Here is a 23,460-nt window from a genome sequence, read left to right on the forward strand (position 1 = left end):
ACCGGGTTTTTTTCTGCAACCTCGCTGCTAGCGCATTCTGAATGTTTACAAACCGCTAATTCATCTATATGGTCAAAATGTCAATAAGTTAACGTTACCTGTAGCATTCTCTGTGCAGCGTTGTTTTTCTTCATTACCATTGTCTTTCTCAAAGTCGATAATTTTATCCTTTTATCTAGACACTGCTAACACACATTTGCTGCTTGTTTATTAGGTTGAGCGGGAAAATGAAGATAAGGGATTTTAATAAAAAACTGGTTTTATAAACTAAACAAAGGTCTTATAAAACTATGAATAACTGTTGAATTTCAAACAGTTGAAATTGGTAACAAAGGCATACCCTGACGTTGTGATTGACTTATCGATTGATTGATTGATTGATTGATTGTACAATATATATATATATATATATATATATATATATATATATATATATATATATATATATATATATATATATATATATATATATATATATATGTGTGCCCATGTATGCGCAATTGATACGGAATCTGTGTGAGTAAAAAAACATCATGTAGTTGTCTACTGAAATGAATGAATGCCTATAATAAATAGAGAATATTTGCCAGACAGCAGTAAATGTGATGGAACCCTGAAAATAAAATGTAATGTGATAAACTGATTCTCACATTAAACACAGTTCATTAAATAAATACAAAAAAATAAAAAGTGTGTGATTAATCATCCTCAGGTTATTCCAACACACTGTGACTTTCTTCCATTTTTTTCCCTTACATTTCAGGTGCAATGACTGAAGCTTTTAAACTCTAAAAAAGATGCAAAATCACCATAAGAGTAACATAAATTGTGAGCTGTGAGTTGCATCCTATCCACTCTAAACTTAATTATTATACTTTTACGTTATTATAAAATACCAATAATCAGCTTTTCAAACAAATCACCAATGCGCACGATATTGCTTTTAATGGGGATGTTCATTGGAAAAATAGGAGACAATATAACTGTAGTAAGTACTGACAGCTTGAGACCATTTTGAAAAGAAACACTCTAGACCACAGGTGTCAAAGCCAGCCAAGTTCCTGGAGGGCCGCAGCTCTGCATAGTTTACTTTCAACCCTGCTTCAACACACTTACCTGTAGGTTTCAAACAAGCCAAAAGCACTCAATAAGTGTGATTAGCTGTGTTTGATTAGTGTTAAAACTAAACTAGCTTTGACACTTGTGCTCTAGATCATACAGTAAATCTCAAACTCAATTCCTGGAGGGCCACAGCTCTGCAGATTTGCACCAACTCTAATCAAATACAGCTGATCAAACTAGTCAAGATGTTCAAGACTACTAGAGACTGTTAATGTGTGAGTTGGAGGTGGTTGGAGTTAAACTCTGCAGAACTGTGGCCCTCCAGGAATTGAGTTTCAGACCACTGATCTAGATCATAGGTGTCAAACTTGATTCCTGGAGGTCCACAGCTCTGCAGTTTTGCTCCAATCCTAATCAAACAACATTGATCAAACGAAATCAAGGTGTTCAAGACCACTAGAGACTGTTAAGCATGTGTGAGCTGGAGGTGGTTGGAGCTTAACTCTGCAGAGCTGTAGACCACCAGGAATTGAGTTTGAGACCACTGCTCTATCATAGGCCTCAAACTTGATTCCTAGAGGGCCACAGCTCTGCACAGTTTTGTTCCAACCCTAATCAACTAGTCAAGGTGTTCAAGACTACTAGAGACTGTTTAGCAGGTGTGAGTTGGAGGTGGTTGGAGTAAAACTGTACAGAGCTGCGGCCCTCTAGGAATTGAGACCACTGCTCTAAATCATAAGTGTCAAACTCAATTCCTGGAGGGCCACGGCTAATCAAACAAAGCTGATTCATCTAATCAAGGTGTTCAAGACTGCTAGAGACTTAAACTGGTGCGAGTTGGAGGTGCTTGGAGCTAAACTCTGGAGTGATGTGGCCCTCCAGGAATTGAGTTTCCACTGATCTAGATCATAGGTCTCAAACTTGATTCCTGGAGGGCCACAGCTCTGCAGTTTTGCTCCAATCCTAATTAAACACAGCTAATCAAACTAATCAAGGTGTTCAAGACTACTAGACTGTTAAGCAGGTGTGAGTTGGAGGTGCTTGGAGTTAAACTCTGCAGAACTGTGGACCTCCAGGAATTCAGTTTAGACCGATGTTCTAGATCAGGGGTCATCAATCTCGGTCCAGGAGGGCCAGTGTCCCTGCAGGGTTTAGCTCCAACTTGCCTCAACACACCTGCCTGGGTGTTTCAAATATACCTAGAAAGACCTTAATTAGCTTGTTCAGGTGTGTTTGATTAGGGTTTGAGCTAAAATCTGCAAGACACCGGGCCTCCAGGAACAAGTTTGGTGACCCCTGCTCTAGATGAAGCAAGCAAGAAATTCTGATCACACAAGTCAATCTGGATGTTATATTCGCCAAAAGATCAGACTTACCTTAAAACTAGATGTCCAAAATATTAGGCTGCAGTTCGAACCGATTTTGATATAAACTGTTATTTAAGATATACACTACCTGACAAAAGACTTGTCGTCGATCCCAGTTGTAAGAGCAACAAGTAATAACTTGACTTCTAGTTGATCATTTGGAAAAGTGGCAGAAGGTGGATTTTTCTGATGAATCATCTGTTGAGCTGCATCCCAATCATCACAAATACTGCAGAAGACCTATTGGAACCTGCATGGACCCAAGATCCTCAAAGAAATCAGTAAAGTTTGGTAAAGGAAAAGTCATGGTTTGGGGTTACATTCAGTATGGGGGCGTGCGAGAGATCTGCAGAGTGGATGGCAACATCAACAGCCTGAGGTATCAAGACATTTGTGCTGCCCATTACATTACAAACCACAGGAGAGGGCAAATTCTTCAGCAGGATAGCGCTCCTTCTCATAATTCAGCCTCCACATCAAAGTTCCTGAAAGCAAAGAAGGTCAAGGTGCTCCAGGATTGGCCAGCCCAGTTATCAGACATGAACATTATTGAGCATGTCTGGGGTAAGATAAAGCAGGAGGCATAATCCATGAATCCCTAATCTTGATGAACTCTGGGAGTCCTGCAAGAACGCTTTCTTTGCCATTCCAGATGACTTTATTAATGTGATTTGAGTCATTGCTGAGATGTATGGATGCAGTCCTCCAAACTCATGGGAGTCATACACAATATTCATTCTGTTTCCACTGCAGCATGACTTTATATTCTATACTAGACATTATTTCTGTTAAGTGACAAGACTTTTGTCTAAGCAGAGTCAGACCTTACTGTCCTAATTAAATAATTAAAAATCAAGGCATGATCATATTTTATTTTGGTAAAATAAGTGTAATCTAGAGGCCTTTGCCTAACATAAGCCACTTCTGAGACTAAATGATCAACTAGAACTCAAGTTATTATTTGTTGTTCTTAAAACTTGGATAGGCGACAAGACTTTTGTCAGGTAGTCTATAATGAACCATGATCTCATGATCAGTTCTCATGATCATTACATAAGCTAAAGTGAGCAATCTGAGCACCAATAATCACAGTTTTAGACTAACAATAAAAGCTAAAGACACGGACAGAAAAATAAAGTGGACAGCACATGAAACAACAGGTGCATTTAGTGAAATAGTAACTTTGATGTTGAAATTTTGCATGTAATAATTTTCATTCCACACCACATTGAACAAGGCCATGGAGCATCAGTAGAATGAATGAAGTGTCCCTCCATTCACATTCTCAATGCTAGAATAACTTGCATAAGATTAAAGATGTTAGTATTTCAAGAGAAGCTAACTTAAAAAGAAGCCTATATGCCAGAAAAAAAAAACATAACTTACATATATTTTTCATGTGAAGGATTATCTTCTAATCCTATAAGAATGATGAACAGCATAATAGATTACAGCTAACCAGGAGCCCCAGCAGTTAATTAGCAATTTCTCCCGCTGAAATCTCCAAAGAAGAAGAATTACGATAATGTACACACGGCAGGTACAAATGGTAATTACGAGATGACCTCTCCTCATTAACCCATACAGGTTTTCTCTGAACAGTCTTAGTGTTTGACTTGGTCATATTTTTGAGAGCAGATCATTTCTTCTGCCAGCAAATGATTAAAGAGCACACTTCAGACATGTTTAGCTAGCATGTAAATTTCATTCGCAGGACGTGACTCGCTCACTGGACTGCTTGAATGAACACGTGTGGCCGTAGACTAGGAGTTAAATACATTAAGCATGGTTCACTTTGGGAACAGCAACGTCTCACGTCGATATCAGGCCAGAAATCCCTCCACCTGATTCTCACTCCCAGTTCTCCCAGTCCTCATCTTCCAACTGGTGAAAAGATAAAATAATGAAAACCTCTTTTAATTGACTTATTTTTTTTACTAGATCTAACATCTATCCTAGGTGATCACAGCACAAATAGACAGCACACAATCCTAAATGTTTTATTATCAGTTTTATCAAAAAAAAAAACCCTGAAAACATGCAAATCACCATCACATTTTTTTGGGATTGCTCTGGTATTAAAGATTATTGCAAAGAAATGCCTTTAAAGAGACCTAGTAAGCCCTTTTTTACAAGTTATAAAACATAAGTCTCTGAAGTCCCTAGAATATGTGTGTGTTGCAGTTAAAAATGCACTACAAATAATTTTTATAACTCTTTGAAACTGCCCCTTTTAGGCTTTGATCCAAATTGTGCCTTTAAATTTAAATGAGATTGTGCTCTTTCAGAAGAGGGTTTAGCCAAAGCCCCTTTAAGGCAAGTCATTTCACTTGGCGGCCATCTTTGAAACACCTCTCAGGCATTCTGCTTGAATGGGGAAACATTAAATTCTCCAAGCTTTTTCCAAGCTTACGATTGATTATTATATTGGGAATGATCAATTGAATAAAACAACAACTGTCTCTTCAGTTTCTTTTCCAAACGTCCAAATCACACAAAATCTGCAGAAACTCAAGTCCCCTACCCTGGAGTATCATCAGTCTATAGCGATCGATGATTAAAGATCAAGACGGAAGCTGTAGTAGAAGGCGGGCTTTATTCACCATATAGAGATTGATGATTGGCTCCTGTACTTGTAGACGGGGCTTTATTCACCATATTAGCCCTTTTCACACATACAGACGTTCAATTCACGGCAATTTTCCAGAAAGGTCTGTATGTGTGAACAGGCCCTTTTTTAAAATACCGGTAAATTCGTTCTGGCTATTTGCCGGAAAGAGAAGTTGTAACATTACTGGTAATTTACCGGAATGCGGCGCTATGTGAATGCAGAAGGAAGATTTCCGGAAAGAGCGCGTTCACGCTTGGAACACGCTGACGTAAGACGACTACTTTAGCCAATCAGAACACATTCACGTCCGCGCAGTTTATAAGAATAAAAGCCAGTGAATATTTTTCCAGACACATATAGTTGCTAGATGTTAGTCAGATAACATTTCTTTTCTTTTTTAATGCCAACTGTGTCAAAAATGATCAATACCATGCTTATGATAAACTGTTGTTTGTTTACCTTCAAGCTCTGACGCGTGTGCACGTAAAGCAGCCGGTGAGCGCCAGCACACATACATATTATGAACATCTCGACATGCGAAAGTGTTTCTCTATAGGTTTTCATTAAAGTTGTTCACAATACTTATCCATCCACAGAGTTTGTAATGTAGTCAAATGTTTACAAATACAAGCGCAGCCGTTTAAAGCTCATTTCTTCTGGTTAATGATGTCAGAATTTACCAAAATCCATAACGTCCTCGCCTGTGTGAACAGTGCTTTTTTTAAGTCGTTCCGGAAATTTTCTGGATATTTACCTGTATCACTGTGTGAAAGAGGCTATTGACTGTTACACTTTTCCTCATTCAAAAAGATATAGTCTTTGGTTTAGCTACAAAGGCCTTTGCGTCACCATAGAAGCAGATTCAAAACAAGACTAATGTTTTCTCTGAGAAAAACTGAATAACAAAATAAGTCTTTTACTTGGCATTTATACTGCCACTTAGTCGTGGCTGACATTATCTTTAGCATCTACAGCACTAAGGGTGCTTTCACACCTAGACTTTTGTTTTGGAAACTGGCATGTTTCCCCCATTAGTGCGGTTCGTTTGGCAAATGTGAATCCAGCAATTGCACTGGGATCTGCGCCAAATCAATCGGTCCGAGATCTCTTGAATGAGGTGGTCTCGGCTCACTTAAATCAAACTCTGGAGTGGATAGATTGTAGCGAAAACGCAAAACGATCCAACAAATGAACCAGGCTATATCACAGTGTTTTATAGATATGCAATAGGAATATACAGCTATATGAAGAGAGAATGAGTATGGCAGGATGTCATTATTAAAGCATGCTGAAATATTAACGAGAGCTATTTATTCATTAGGAGAATTGACCGAACTGCAGTCTTGGTTTATCTGTTATTTCTCTCTGTAATGCAAAGCCTATAATGCACAATTCTAATTCAATGTCTGTGGGTGTCACCATTCAAAATTAAAAGTTCAGCTTTTAACTAATAATGACTTCTTGATAATCTGCATAAATTAAAATAAGGACGCATTACAGCTGAGCAGAACTCAGGAAAACGGAAAAATAAACCGTGGTTTACTCTCATGTGACTTGTTTTAACTATTTTGGTCCATTTAGAAATTTTGCTGTGTGAAAGCGAACCTCACCAAGAACGAAGTGCAACACTGTAACAATTTTAATCCTCGTTTCAGAAAAAAAACAATTGATCTACAGGTGCGAAAGCACCCTAAAACTCTAATGACTGACGGCTGCTTCTCACTCAGGGCTGTCACTAATGGGTAAGGCCCTTGTGATGACACGTACAAAGGGAGAATGTCAATCAAAGTGTTTCTGCAGACTGTTTTTATCCAGTGTGATTATAACAAACATTAATAATACATTTTTACTATTAGAAGCTGTTTATATTCACACACTGTCGCCACATAACTGTGTTTAAACCCCTTATAAAAGTGACTTTTGCATAATAGGTCCCTTTAAAAATATATTTTTAAACCTGTGATGCCCCCTTTTAAAATGTTTTTGGATGTATACACCTCAGGAAGGATAAAAAAACAGATGTATATTCAATAAATGTCATGTTAAAAAGAGTATTACCAAAAGTTGGTTGTCACAAGAGCATCCTATCCTAACTGTATGAATAGAAATGTATAGAATGGAGCATATTACAGCATTTCTCAATCAGAAAATGTAATTATTTATTTCATATTAGGGAAAAAGAGACCTATTTTTGGTGTTTTTTTGTTTTTTTTTGCTAAAATTCTATAATGGGTCTTTAAATGTAATGATCACTCCCTACATGTACACAGTTTTTCTTTTTAGTTAATTAGTAGTTCATTTAGTTAATTTAGTTATTCATTTAGTTAATCTCTCTTTCTATTCTTATACAATATGTCTGCATGCATGCATATAGGAATAAAGATATAGCTGAGAAAGTACACGTATGTGTGTTTACATACGAGTGTGTTCAGATGTATTATCTCTGACATATATTTGATGAAAGCTTAATACTATTTGAGATAGATAAATAAAGATCATAAATACACAAATGTGTAAATGCTGATGCTAATTTAGGCACTGAAACAAGAACCTTCATCTTGAATAACATCATCTTCACAGTTTATAAATGAACACACATCTGGCGGTAACACTTCACTTAAAGCAGTCAGTTATTAACTAAAAGTGTTTTTGTTTGTGGTCTGGCTACAATTTTAGGTATAGTGAGGGGGGAAAAAACATAATTGAGTTCTGATACTTGTTTCACGTTTTTCTAAACTTGGTCAAACCAGTCCCAGTCAGATTTATAATTTCTTGTTCATTTCTAGTTAATAATTGAGGAGAACAAACCTCTTCTGTTGCGTCTACTTTTGACAAAGCCATCTGAACCTCTTCCTCCGTCATATCCAGATCAAAATCCTTCTCCCAGTCTTCACTGACATCTGTACTCGAACCTACAAAATAACGGAAAGACACAGACACAGTGCAGAAATATCATTAGTATTCCTTCATTTATATTAAATAAGACACTGCTGTTCAAATGTTCGAGACTGTTGTCTAATGATATTGGAATGAATGTCTCCTTCTGAACAACTTAAACACACAAAAATGTAAAAATTAAATGAATAAAAATCATAGACTGTAAAATATATGGACGTAGTATCCGTGACGTCACCTATAGGTTTCTGAACACTGCAAAAGAAGCTACAAGTAGGCGCGGCCAACCGTCGCCATTTTGTTCGCACGTCATCGCACCCACGGCGGAATACCAAACAAGGGCAAAGAGGCGGAGAGTGAGCGGAGCTACAGACGCCTGCTGGCACTTTGCTTAGACCTGGCAGACAGACTTTACTTTGGGAGAAACGCTGAATACTTTATTACCTGCGACTCGTTTGTGTTCTGGCCACATGTGCTTAGCTGTACACTATATCAATAAAGTGTTTAGACTTTTAAAAACACTGTTGTAATACATTGAGCCACTAAGCATTGTTCTTATGACGCTTTTCTATAAAACGCGAATTACTTCCAAACATGCAGGACTATTGATGAACTCCAGCATAACACTGTATGATAACGCTTCAGATGACTGTTCTAGAGCCTACAGCTAATCAATCTGTCACATTCTGGAGTGCTTTACGGGTCTAAAGAACATTATAAATGATAAATGATCTTAAATAAAACACACACATTTATAGAGATGGTATACAAGTATATAACTTTTCTCACATGGGAAACGAGGCCACGTGAATGGTTTGTGAGCACAATTAAGTGCACACAGCATCCCATATCATCTGATAATTGTAAGAAATAAGTCCAAAAGGCAGCTGACTGTGTAAAGCCACATAAAACAACACAAAAATACGATGAATATGCCGAGATCAGTGGCTAATCTGCCGGATTCAGCTGAGGTGAAGTGACGGCGACCAGCGAGACCTAGCTGTCACTCAAGTGGCCAAGCCCTTAATTATGCAAACTTAATATAACCTAAAATAAAGGAAATGGATGAGTTATAAAAAAAATTCACAGTTGTCATGAAGGGTAATAATAGCTATATGAACCCAAATCGTTCTTTGTACCAGGCTGTAAACACCTGTTTTTCTGCTGTAAAGTTGGCCATTCTAACAGTGGGCTCAATTGCAATTTGCTCTATTATGGAGCCAGGACTAGCGGAATTTTGATGAATTGCAGTTTCAGTTACTTCCGTATTGGCTTCCCGAGGGAGAGCGGGAGGTTGCCGCTTGATAAAAATTCACAAGACTGGTTGCTTTAGATTTTAGATGGACAGCAAACTGAGCAAAATATCATTTTCAATGATGACCATTTTTGTCATCACCATTGTTGAATTCTGAATTCAAATATTTTATTAATGCCTTGGCAGATTTTCATTTCTTAACATAAAAGACAGAATAAAATGGACCGACTTGTATACAGTGGTCCCTCGCTATAATGCAGTTCACCTTTCGCAGATTTTTTTTTGTTCTGCATCCTGATTGGCTATAGACCATTTTCAATTAACCTCCTCTGTGTCTCCTGTACTGCACAGAATGCGCTAAGCTTCGCAAATTAACATAAATCTTCGAAGGCTAACAGTGTGAGTTTCAGCAAGGGTGCATAAAGTGTTGTCTGCAGCAAGACCATCGTAAAGGGGGTCACACACCGGATGCGCCACGCCACACAGTGCCATGCATTTTAGAATTGTAAACATTAGTTTATATCAGGGTACGCACACCGGTGCCGCAAGTCAGCAGCTGTCTGCGGTGCCCAGCAATAAAGTCAGGACACTGTTCATATTTCTGCCAAGCCACATAGCGTCATTTAGGGTTGTCACGATACCATCAATTCAGGCCACGATACTATACCAGCTGAAGTATCACGATACCAAGTAATATCGCAATACTGTATTACTGCAAAACTCAAATAGTCAAAAATACTATATTTTATAAGTCATAATACTTAGAATCAATTCCCTTATTATTGAGAACATATTATTTGTACAGACTTTCTCTGTTTTTTGTATATACTTTGACTCCTTTGTTGTTATTACAATAATAATAATAATAGTAATAATAATAAAATAAATCAATAATTGATCACGCCATATGATCTGTCATGACTACAGCAAACTATGACAGTATGCAGACAGTTAAAATTAAAATAAAGTGGTCTATTTATTATTTGCTGCCACAAATATTTGAGCATTTTAGTGACTTTTTTCACATGCAACATATCGTAGAACCGTTAATGACAATACTACCGTTCACAAACTACAGTGGCACCGCCAGTATTTGGAACCAAAGTATCCCGATGCAACCGAAGTACCGGTAAACCATGCAACCCTAGCGCCATCTGAATAATTTTACATAACATGCAAATGTGCGCGTCCGATATGTGTTACTTCCAACAGTCATGTGTGCAGCGCATCAGGTGTGAGACCCCCTTAAGCATCTATATTGCAAGACAAAAAGCTGTCTACTATGCAGATTCCGCTTATTGTGGGTTATTTTTTAGAACGCAACTCCCATGAATAACGAACGACCACTGTATACCTTTATGAATGCTCTTTGTGTGTCTGAGATGCTGAAAACATGCACTCCATAGCATCGTGTCTCCAGCGGTGAGAAGTTAAGCTTCTTGCATGATTTCTTCTTTATTTGATTTCTTCTAAAAATGACTGAATAAATGACTAAAATAAATGAATAATTGAATAAATGACTGAATGAATAAACAAATAAATAAATGACTGAATAAATTAATAGATGTCTGAATAAATTAATAACAATAAATCAATAAAAATGACTGAATAAATGACTAAAACAAATGAATAAATAAATAAATGACTGAATAAATAAATAGATGCCTGAACAAATTAATAACTGAATAAATAAAAAAAATGACTGAATAAATGACTAAATAATAATAATAATAAAAAAAATCAATAATTGATCACGCCATATGATCTGTCATGACTACAGCAAACTATGACAGTATGCAGACAGTTAAAATTAAAATAAAGTGGTCTGTTTATTATTTGCTGCCACAAATATTTGAGCATTTTAGTGACTTTTTTCACTTGCAACATATTGTAGAACCGTTAATGACAATACTACCGTTCACAAACTACAGTGGCACCGCCAGTATTTGGAACCAAAGTATCCCGATGCAACCGAAGTACCGGTAAACCATGCAACCCTAGCGCTATCTGAATAATTTTACATAACATGCGAATGTGCGCGTCCGATATGCGTTACTTCCAACTGTCTTGTGTACAGCGCATCAGGTGTGCGACCCCCTTAAGGATGGAGTCTCCTTTAGTTTTGAGGATCAGTAACTGCAGGAAAAAGAACATTACGCTTAATGCCAACATTATCTGCACAAAAGCTAAAAAGCTTGATGAACCTTTTGCTGACAGCGATGTTTACGCCTGACAACAGGTTTTGATCTTTGGTTTCATTCTATAATACTGGACTTAATTTTAAGTTTGAACTTTGAGAGTGTTTAGACGAGGGAGAAAAGTGTGAAAATGTTAATGCCTGTCTGAGAAAAGTGTATAAAGTGTGTAGTCAGGGTTTTTACAGCCTTAAAACATCTATATTGTAAGACAAAAAGCTAACTACTTTGCAGGTTCCGCTTATTGCGGGTTATTTTTTAAAACGCAACTCCCATGAATAACGAACGACCACTGTATACCTTTATGAATGCTCTTTGTGTGTCTGAGATGCTGAAAACATGCACTACATAGCATCGTGTCTCCAGCGGTGAGAAGTTAAGCTTCTTGCATAATTTCTTCTTTATTTGATTTCTTCTAAAAATGACTGAATAAATGACTAAAATAAATGAATAATTGAATAAATGACTGAATGAATAAACAAATAAATAAATAATTGAATAAATTAATAGATGTCTGAATAAATTAATAACAATAAATCATTAAAAATGACTGAATAAATGACTAAAACAAATAAATAAATAAATAAATGACTGAATAAATAAATAGATGCCTGAACAAATTAATAACTGAATAAATCAATAAAAATGACTGAATAAATGACTAAAATAAATCAATAAATAAATAAATGACTGAATAAATTAATAACTGAATAAATCAATAAAAATGACTGAATAAATGAATAAATAATAATAATAATAATAATAATAATAAAATAAATCAATAATTGATCACGCCATATGATCTGTCATTACTACAGCAAACTATGACAGTATGCAGACAGTTGAAATTAAAGTAAAATAAAGTGGTCTGTTTATTATTTGCTGCCACAAATATTTGAGCATTTTAGTGACTTTTTTCACTTGCAACATATCGTAGAACCGTTATTGATAATACTACCATTCACAAACTACAGTGGCACCGCCAGTATTTGGAACCAAAGTATCCCGATGCTACCGAAGTACCGATAAACCATGCAACCCTAGCGCCATCTGAATAATTTTACATAACATGCGAATGTGCGCGTCCGATATGTGTTATTTCCAATTGTCATGTGTGCAGCGCATCAGGTGTGCGACCCCCTTAAGCATCTATATTGCAAGACAAAAAGCTGACTACTATGCAGATTCCGCTTATTGTGGGTTATTTTTTAGAACGCAACTCCCATGAATAACGAACGACCACTGTATACCTTTATGAATGCTCTTTGTGTGTCTGAGATGCTGAAAACATGCACTCCATAGCATCGTGTCTCCAGCGGTGAGAAGTTAAGCTTCTTGCATGATTTCTTCTTTATTTGATTTCTTCTAAAAATGACTGAATAAATGACTAAAATAAATGAATAATTGAATAAATGACTGAATGAATAAACAAATAAATAAATGACTGAATAAATTAATAGACGTTTGAATAAATTAATAACAATAAATCAATATAAATGACTGAATAAATGACTAAAACAAATGAATAAATAAATAAATGACTGAATAAATAAATAGATGCCTGAACAAATTAATAACTGAATAAATCAATAAAAATGACTGAATAAATGACTAAAATAAATAAATAAATAAATAAATGACTGAATAAATTAATAACTGAATAAATCAATAAAAATGACTGAATAAATGACTAAAATAAATAAATAAATGACTGAATAAATAATAATAATAATAATAATAATAAAATAAATCAATAATTGATCACGCCATATGATCTGTCATTACTACAGCAAACTATGACAGTATGCAGACAGTTAAAATTAAAGTAAAATAAAGTGGTCTGTTTATTATTTGCTGCCACAAATATTTGAGCATTTTAGCAACTTTTTTCACTTGCAACATATCGTAGAACCGTTATTGATAATACTACCATTCACAAACTACAGTGGCACCGCCAGTATTTGGAACCAAAGTATCCCGATGCTACCGAAGTACCGGTAAACCATGCAACCCTAGCGCCATCTGAATAATTTTACATAACATGCGAATGTGCGCGTCCGATATGTGTTATTTCCAATTGTCATGTGTGCAGCGCATCAGGTGTGCGACCCCCTTAAGCATCTATATTGCAAGACAAAAAGCTGACTACTATGCAGATTCCGCTTATTGTGGGTTATTTTTTAGAACGCAACTCCCATGAATAACGAACGACCACTGTATACCTTTATGAATGCTCTTTGTGTGTCTGAGATGCTGAAAACATGCACTCCATAGCATCGTGTCTCCAGCGGTGAGAAGTTAAGCTTCTTGCATGATTTCTTCTTTATTTGATTTCTTCTAAAAATGACTGAATAAATGACTAAAATAAATGAACAATTGAATAAATGACTGAATGAATAAACAAATAAATAAATGACTGAATAAATTAATAGATGTCTGAATAAATTAATAACAATAAATCAATAAAAATGACTGAATAAATGACTAAAACAAATGAATAAATGAATAAATGACTGAATAAATAAATAGATGCCTGAACAAATTAATAACTGAATAAATAAAAAAAATGACTGAATAAATGACTAAATAATAATAATAATAAAAAAAATCAATAATTGATCACGCCATATGATCTGACATGACTACAGCAAACTATGACAGTATGCAGACAGTTAAAATTAAAATAAAGTGGTCTATTTATTATTTGCTGCCACAAATATTTGAGCCTTTTAGTGACTTTTTTCACATGCAACATATCGTAGAACCGTTAATGACAATACTACCGTTCACAAACTACAGTGGCACCGCCAGTATTTGGAACCAAAGTATCCCGATGCTACCGAAGTACCGGTAAACCATGCAACCCTAGCGCTATCTGAATAATTTTACATAACATGCGAATGTGCGCGTCCGATATGTGTTATTTCCAACTGTCATGTGTGCAGCGCATCAGGTGTGCGACCCCCTTAAAGATGGAGTCTCCTTTAGTTTTGAGGATCAGTGACTGCAGGAAAAAGATCATTACGCTTAATGCCAACATTATATGAACAAAAGCTAAAAAGCTTGATGAACCTTTTGCTGACAGTGATGTTTGCGCCTGACAACAGGTTTTGATCTTTGGTTTCATTCTATAATACTGGACTTAATTTTAAGTTTGAACTTTGAGAGTGTTTAGACGAGGGAGAAAAGTGTGAAAATGTTAATGCCTGTCTGAGAAAAGTGTATAAAGTGTGTAGTCAGGGTTTTTACAGCCTTAAAACATCTATATTGTAAGACAAAAAGCTAACTACTTTGCAGATTCCACATATTGTGGGTTATTTTTTAGAACGCAACTCCCATGAATAACGAATGACCACTGTATACCTTTATGAATGCTCTTTGTGTGTCTGAGATGCTGAAAACATGCACTCCATAGCATTGTGTCTCCAGCGGTGAGAAGTTAAGCTTCTTGCATGATTTCTTCTTTATTTGTAGTGTGAGATCTTACAGTTTCCTGCTGATGAGTGTATATGTGATACAATAAATCCCTCTATATCAAAGGGAATCAGGTTCCCTTGTCCTATATGCCCAGAATGCACAGCATTGTCGACACATTCCCATTCTCTACAGCAGTGTTTCCCAACCCTGTTCCTGGAGGCACACCAACAGTACATATTTTGGATGTCTCTCTTATCTGAGCCATTAACTTCAGGTGTTGGAGTCTCTTCTGATGTTATGATAAGTTGATTCAGGTGTGTTTGATTAGGGAGAGGTTGAAAATTTGTACTGTTGGTGTGCCTTCAGGAACAGGGTTGGGAAACACTGCTCTACAGATTCTATCTGGTCTCTCTCTCACCTTTTTTGCCGTTATTGGAGGGTGTGGATTTGCCGCTGTCCGAGTTGAGCTCAAACACTCGCAAGTCTTGAGCTATGTCCTCTCTGGCAGTCTCTTCACGCTGCGTGGGTCGCTCCTCCGGGAACGTCTCCTGTAGACCGGCCTCTGAGAGTTTCTGAGAAAGCTCGTCTGCAGCGGGTGATGGCTGCGTGACTCTGATGGTCACAGACTCCGCTTGGTTCTCGATCTGGGTGGGAAAGCTGACGCTGTCACTGCTCACAGAGGGAGTGACATCTGATGCTACATTACTTAGAGAAGCCACCGCCTGCGGAGGAGAAGAGCTTTCAGGAGTGTCCGCTATCGTCACCGCAGGGACACGAGACTCTTCAACAGGGGGTGTGAAGTCCAAGCGGGATGAAGACGTGGCCCCGAGAAACTCACCTGCAAAGAGAAACAAAAGTTTGTCAGCATGTTTGACACGTTGACAATGAATGGGAATGAATAGGCTTCAATTATGTAAGTTTGAGTCAAACCTTCTTCCTCTTCCTCCTCCCAGCCAAGACTCTCAGAATGGTCCGTCTGCTCTGCTCGCTGCTTTAACGCTACCCTCCTGGCCTCCTCCTATAAACACATAATCACATAAATAAATGAATGAATCAATGAATGAATAACTGAATATATTAGAGAATGATGGAATAAATCAATAAATGAAAGAATAACTGAAATAATGACTGAATAAATAAATTAATAAATTACCAAATAAATTAATAAATTACCAAATAAATTAATAAATTACCAAATAAATTAATAATTGACTAAATAAATTAATAAATGAAAAAAAACAACTGAATAAATTAAATAAATGAATGTATAAATTAATAAATGACTGAATAAACGACAGAATGACTGAATAAATGACTGAATAAATGAATAAACAAATGAATAAATGACTGAATAAAGTAATAGATGTCTGAATAAATTAACAACTGAATAAATCAATAAAAATGACTGTATAAATGACTAAAATAAATGAATAAATAACTAAATGACTGAATAAATTAATAGATGTCTGAATAAATCAATAAAAAATTACTGAATAAATGACTAAAATAAATGAATAAATAAATAAATGACTGAATAAATTAATAGATGTCTGAATAAATTAATAACTGAATAAATCAATAAAAAATGACTGAAAAAATGACTAAAATAAATGAATAAATAAATAAATAAATGACTGAATAAATTAATAACTGAATAAATCAAATAAAATTGACTGAATAAATGACTAAATAAATGAATAAATAAATAAATGACTGAATAAATAACTAAATGACTAAATAAATAAATAGATGCCTGAACAAATTAATAACTGAATAAATCAATAAAAATGACTGAATAAATGACTAAAATAAATAAATAAATAAATAAATGACTGAATAAATTAATAACTGAATAAATCAATAAAAATGACTGAATAAATGACTAAAATAAATGAATAAATGACTGAATAAATTAATAACTGAATAAATCAATAAAAATGACTGAATAAATGACTAAAATAAATCAATCAATAAATAAATGACTGAATAACTTAATAAACAATGAATAAATGTCTGAATAAATAAACAGATGCCTGAATAAATTAATAACTGAATAAATCACTAAAAATGACTGAATAAATGACTAAAATAAATGAATAAATAAATAAATGACTGAATAAATGAATAGAGGTCTGAATAAATTAATAACTGAATAAATCAAATAAAATTGACTGAATAAATGACTAAAATAAATGAATAAATAAATAAATGACTGAATAAATAACTAAATGACTAAATAAATAAATAGATGCCTGAACAAATTAATAACTGAATAAATCAATAAAAATGACTGAATAAATGACTAAAATAAATAAATAAATAAATGACTGAATAAATTAATAACTGAATAAATCAATAAAATGACTGAATAAATGACTAAAATAAATAAATAAATAAATAAATGACTGAATAAATAAATAAATGACTGAATAAATTAATAGATGCCTGAACAAATTAATAACTGAATAAATCAATAAAATGACTGAATAAATGACTAAAATAAATAAATAAATAAATGACTGAACAAATTAATAACTGAATAAATCAATAAAAATGACTGAATAAATGACTAAAATAAATGAATCAATAAATAAATGACTGAATAAATTAATAACTGAATAAATCACTAAAAATGACTGAATAAATGACTAAAATAAATGAATAAATAAATAAATGACTGAATAAATTAATAACTGAATAAATCAAATAAAATTGACTGAATAAATGACTAAAATAAATGAATAAATAAATAAATGACTGAATAAATAAATAAATGACTAAATAAATAAATAGATGCCTGAACAAATTAATAACTGAATAAATCAATAAAATGACTGAATAAATGACTAAAATAAATAAATAAATAAATGACTGAATAAATTAATAACTGAATAAATCAATAAAAATGACTGAATAAATGACTAAAATAAATAAATAAATAAATGACTGAATAAATTAATAACTGAATAAATCAATAAAAATGACTGAATAAATGACTAAAATAAATAAATAAATAAATGACTGAATAAATTAATAACTGAATAAATCAATAAAAATGACTGAATAAATGACAAAAATAAATGAATAAATAAATAAATGACTGAATAACTTAATAAACAATGAATAAATGTCTGAATAAATAAACAGATGCCTGAATAAATTAATAACTGAATAAATCACTAAAAATGACTGAATAAATGACTAAAATAAATGAATAAATAAATAAATGACTGAATAAATTAATAGAGGTCTGAATAAATTAATAACTGAATAAATCAAATAAAATTGACTGAATAAATGACTAAAATAAATGAATAAATAAATAAATGACTAAATAAATAAATAGATGCCTGAACAAATTAATAACTGAATAATCAATAAAAATGACTGAATAAATGACTAAAATAAATAAATAAATAAATGACTGAATAAATTAATAACTGAATAAATCAATAAAAATGACTGAATAAATGACTAAAATAAATCAATAAATAAATAAATGACTGAATAAATTAATAACTGAATAAATCAAATAAAATTGACTGAATAAATGACTAAAATAAATGAATAAATAAATAAATGACTGAATAAATAACTAAATGACTAAATAAATAAATAGATGCCTGAACAAATTAATAACTGAATAAATCAATAAAAATGACTGAATAAATGACTAAAATAAATAAATAAATAAATAAATGACTGAATAAATTAATAACTGAATAAATCAATAAAAATGACTGAATAAATGACTAAAATAAATGAATAAATGACTGAATAAATTAATAACTGAATAAATCAATAAAAATGACTGAATAAATGACTAAAATAAATCAATCAATAAATAAATGACTGAATAACTTAATAAACAATGAATAAATGTCTGAATAAATAAACAGATGCCTGAATAAATTAATAACTGAATAAATCACTAAAAATGACTGAATAAATGACTAAAATAAATGAATAAATAAATAAATGACTGAATAAATGAATAGAGGTCTGAATAAATTAATAACTGAATAAATCAAATAAAATTGACTGAATAAATGACTAAAATAAATGAATAAATAAATAAATGACTGAATAAATAACTAAATGACTAAATAAATAAATAGATGCCTGAACAAATTAATAACTGAATAAATCAATAAAAATGACTGAATAAATGACTAAAATAAATAAATAAATAAATGACTGAATAAATTAATAACTGAATAAATCAATAAAATGACTGAATAAATGACTAAAATAATAAATAAATAAATAAATGACTGAATAAATAAATAAATGACTGAATAAATTAATAGATGCCTGAACAAATTAATAACTGAATAAATCAATAAAATGACTGAATAAATGACTAAAATAAATAAATAAATAAATGACTGAACAAATTAATAACTGAATAAATCAATAAAATGACTGAATAAATCAATAAAATGACTGAATAAATGACTAAAATAAATGAATCAATAAATAAATGACTGAATAAATTAATAACTGAATAAATCACTAAAAATGACTGAATAAATGACTAAAATAAATGAATAAATAAATAAATGACTGAATAAATTAATAACTGAATAAATCAAATAAAATTGACTGAATAAATGACTAAAATAAATGAATAAATAAATAAATGACTGAATAAATAAATAAATGACTAAATAAATAAATAGATGCCTGAACAAATTAATAACTGAATAAATCAATAAAATGACTGAATAAATGACTAAAATAAATAAATAAATAAATGACTGAATAAATTAATAACTGAATAAATCAATAAAAATGACTGAATAAATGACTAAAATAAATAAATAAATAAATGACTGAATAAATTAATAACTGAATAAATCAATAAAAATGACTGAATAAATGACTAAAATAAATAAATAAATAAATGACTGAATAAATTAATAACTGAATAAATCAATAAAAATGACTGAATAAATGACAAAAATAAATGAATAAATAAATAAATGACTGAATAACTTAATAAACAATGAATAAATGTCTGAATAAATAAACAGATGCCTGAATAAATTAATAACTGAATAAATCACTAAAAATGACTGAATAAATGACTAAAATAAATGAATAAATAAATAAATGACTGAATAAATTAATAGAGGTCTGAATAAATTAATAACTGAATAAATCAAATAAAATTGACTGAATAAATGACTAAAATAAATGAATAAATAAATAAATGACTAAATAAATAAATAGATGCCTGAACAAATTAATAACTGAATAAATCAATAAAAATGACTGAATAAATGACTAAAATAAATAAATAAATAAATGACTGAATAAATTAATAACTGAATAAATCAATAAAAATGACTGAATAAATGACTAAAATAAATCAATAAATAAATAAATGACTGAATAAATTAATAACTGAATAAATCAATAAAAATGACTGAATAAATGACTAAAATAAATCAATAAATAAATAAATGACTGAATAACTTAATAAACAATGAATAAATGTCTGAATAAATAAACAGATGCCTGAATAAATTAATAACTGAATAAATCACTAAAAATGACTGAATAAATGACTAAAATAAATGAATAAATAAATAAATGACTGAATAAATTAATAACTGAATAAATCAAATAAAATTGACTGAATAAATGACTAAAATAAATAAATAAATAAATGACTGAACAAATTAATAACTGAATAAATCAATAAAAATGACTGAATAAATGACTAAAATAAATAAATAAATAAATGACTGAATAAATTAATAACTGAATAAATCAATAAAAATGACTGAATAAATGACTAAAATAAATAAATAAATAAATAAATAAATGACTGAATAAATTAATAACTGAATAAATCAATAAAAATGACTGAATAAATGACTAAAATAAATAAATAAATAAATGACTGAACAAATTAATAACTGAATAAATCAATAAAAATGACTGAATAAATGACTAAAATAAATAAATAAATAAATGACTGAATAAATTAATAACTGAATAAATCAATAAAAATGACTGAATAAATGACTAAAATAAATAAATAAATAAATAAATAAATGACTGAATAAATTAATAACTGAATAAATCAATAAAAATGACTGAATAAATGACTAAAATAAATAAATAAATAAATGACTGAACAAATTAATAACTGAATAAATCAATAAAAATGACTGAATAAATGACTAAAATAAATAAATAAATAAATAAATAAATGACTGAATAAATTAATAACTGAATAAATCAATAAAAATGACTGAATAAATGACTAAAATAAATAAATAAATAGATGCCTGAACAAATTAATAACTGAATAAATCAATAAAAATGACTGAATAAATGACTAAAATAAATAAATAAATAAATGACTGAATAAATTAATAACTGAATAAATCAATAAAAATGACTGAATAAATGACTAAAATAAATCAATAAATAAATAAATGACTGAATAAATTAATAACTGAATAAATCAATAAAAATGACTGAATAAATGACTAAAATAAATCAATAAATAAATAAATGACTGAATAAATTAATAACTGAATAAATAAATAAAAATGACTGAATAAATTACTAAAATAAATCAATAAATAAATAAATGACTGAATAACTTAATAAACAATGAATAAATGTCTGAATAAATAAACAGATGCCTGAATAAATTAATAACTGAATAAATCACTAAAAATGACTGAATAAATGACTAAAATAAATGAATAAATAAATAAATGACTGAATAAATTAATAGAGGTCTGAATAAATTAATAACTGAATAAATCAAATAAAATTGACTGAATAAATGACTAAAATAAATGAATAAATAAATAAATAAATGACTGAATAAATAAATAAATGACTAAATAAATAAATAGATGCCTGAACAAATTAATAACTGAATAAATCAATAAAATGACTGAATAAATGACTAAAATAAATAAATAAATAAATGACTGAACAAATTAATAACTGAATAAATCAATAAAATGACTGAATAAATGACTAAAATAAATGAATAAATAAATAAATGACTGAATAAATTAATAACTGAATAAATCAATAAAAATGACTGAATAAATGACTAAAATAAATGAATAAATAAATAAATGACTGAATAAATTAATGACTAATTAAATGACTGAATGACTGAATAATTGAAAGAATAAGAGAATAAATTACTGAATAAATAAATAAATAAATAAATAAATGACATAATAAACTAATAAACGACTAAATAAATTAATAAAGAGTAACTGAATAAACGACTGAATAAATGAATGAATATAGTATTTAATTAATAACTGATTAGACTACTGAATGACTGAATGAATGAAAGAATAAGTGAATGAATGACTGAATAATTGAATAAATAAATAACTGAATAAGTGAATAAATAAAAAAAACTGTATAAATGACAGAATAAATGAACGAATGAAAGAATAAATAATAAATAAACACATGCCTGAATAAATGAATAAATATATGAATGAATAAACAAATGAATAAATGAATGAAAGACATAAAAGAGATTCAAAACATTATTTCTTTTATAAATGGGAACATATGTGTAGCTAAGAGACAGAATTTTATAGTTGGTTGAAATACCCCACCAATTGAAAGACATATTCTACAATATTACAAAAAATGAAAATATTTAGTCATTTGATTCAATTCATAATTATTTACAAAAATGCGCGGAATAAATGACTGTGAATGTGGAGACGATCAAGAACTTTTGTGCAGGAATTATATGTAAAATGTAGATTTGGTGGACTTTTACAACTGGAAATAGGTGAGGAGTATTATATCTTTTAGCACATTTAAAGATGCCACAAAACATCTTAAAATTATTTTTATTTATTTATTTATTACTAACTTATTTACTGAAGTATATTTCAGCACACTCACATACACATGTTTATAATATGTAAATATTGTAATGCATTACATAAGGAAATTAAATGCACTATTTATTTACTCTGCAATGGTGTCCAAATATAGGGTTCCACATTGAAAAGCTATTCATCTACATCTAAACCTATAGTTAAGAATAGCTTTCAGACTGAAACAAATGAAATGCTAAAAGTTTAAATGGTATGATACTTAATTGTCAAATAAGTGTTGTTTGTTAATGGGATAGCTCACACAAAAATTTTTATTCTGTCATCACTTACTCAACTGTCAGTTGTCGCAAACCTGTTTGGGTTTCTTTTTTTGTTGTTGAACACAAAAGAAGATACTTTGAAAAATGTTGGAAACCTGTACTCATTGAATTCTGTACTAAAAAATATATACTATGCAATTCAATGGTTACAGGTTTCTACATTCTTCAAAATATCTTCTTTTGTGGAACCACCTGAGGGTGAGTAAAGTTACATTTTTGGGTGAACTATCCCTTTAAAATGACACTGATTTCAACAAAAAACTGCTTTTAAAGCAACTGAAAAGGCAAACTGTTTATAAATTTTTAAAAACTATACCATTCTGTAACCTACACACTGGTAAAACATTGGAAACTGCTAAATCAAACATTGTAAATGCACATTTTGACCAGCAGATGGCACTGCTAAATCAATCTTCAAATGAAATCCTATGTTTTACAGTGCTTAGAACAAATAGAAAACCCCAACAACCCAAAACTGTTTTGCT

The 23,460-nt window shown here is 30.9% G+C and overlaps 1 protein-coding gene across 1 annotated transcript in view; it reads right to left on the bottom strand.

The window, feature by feature from the left end:
• Positions 1-3,578: 3,578 nt before the first annotated feature.
• The window catches only part of bsdc1 (BSD domain containing 1), a 31,433-nt gene continuing 11,551 nt past the window's right edge, over positions 3,579-23,460 (bottom strand). Inside the window, exons 8-11 of the mRNA XM_056471357.1 lie at positions 15,733-15,820; positions 15,221-15,640; positions 7,849-7,952; positions 3,579-4,313 (exon numbers count right to left, since the gene is read on the bottom strand). Coding sequence (XP_056327332.1) covers positions 4,281-4,313; positions 7,849-7,952; positions 15,221-15,640; positions 15,733-15,820 — 645 coding nt within the window. The 3' untranslated portion in view covers positions 3,579-4,280. The remainder of the gene's footprint in view (positions 4,314-7,848; positions 7,953-15,220; positions 15,641-15,732; positions 15,821-23,460) is intronic.

Source organism: Danio aesculapii, chromosome 13 (genome assembly GCF_903798145.1).
Source record: "Danio aesculapii chromosome 13, fDanAes4.1, whole genome shotgun sequence".
NCBI lineage: Eukaryota > Metazoa > Chordata > Actinopteri > Cypriniformes > Danionidae > Danio > Danio aesculapii.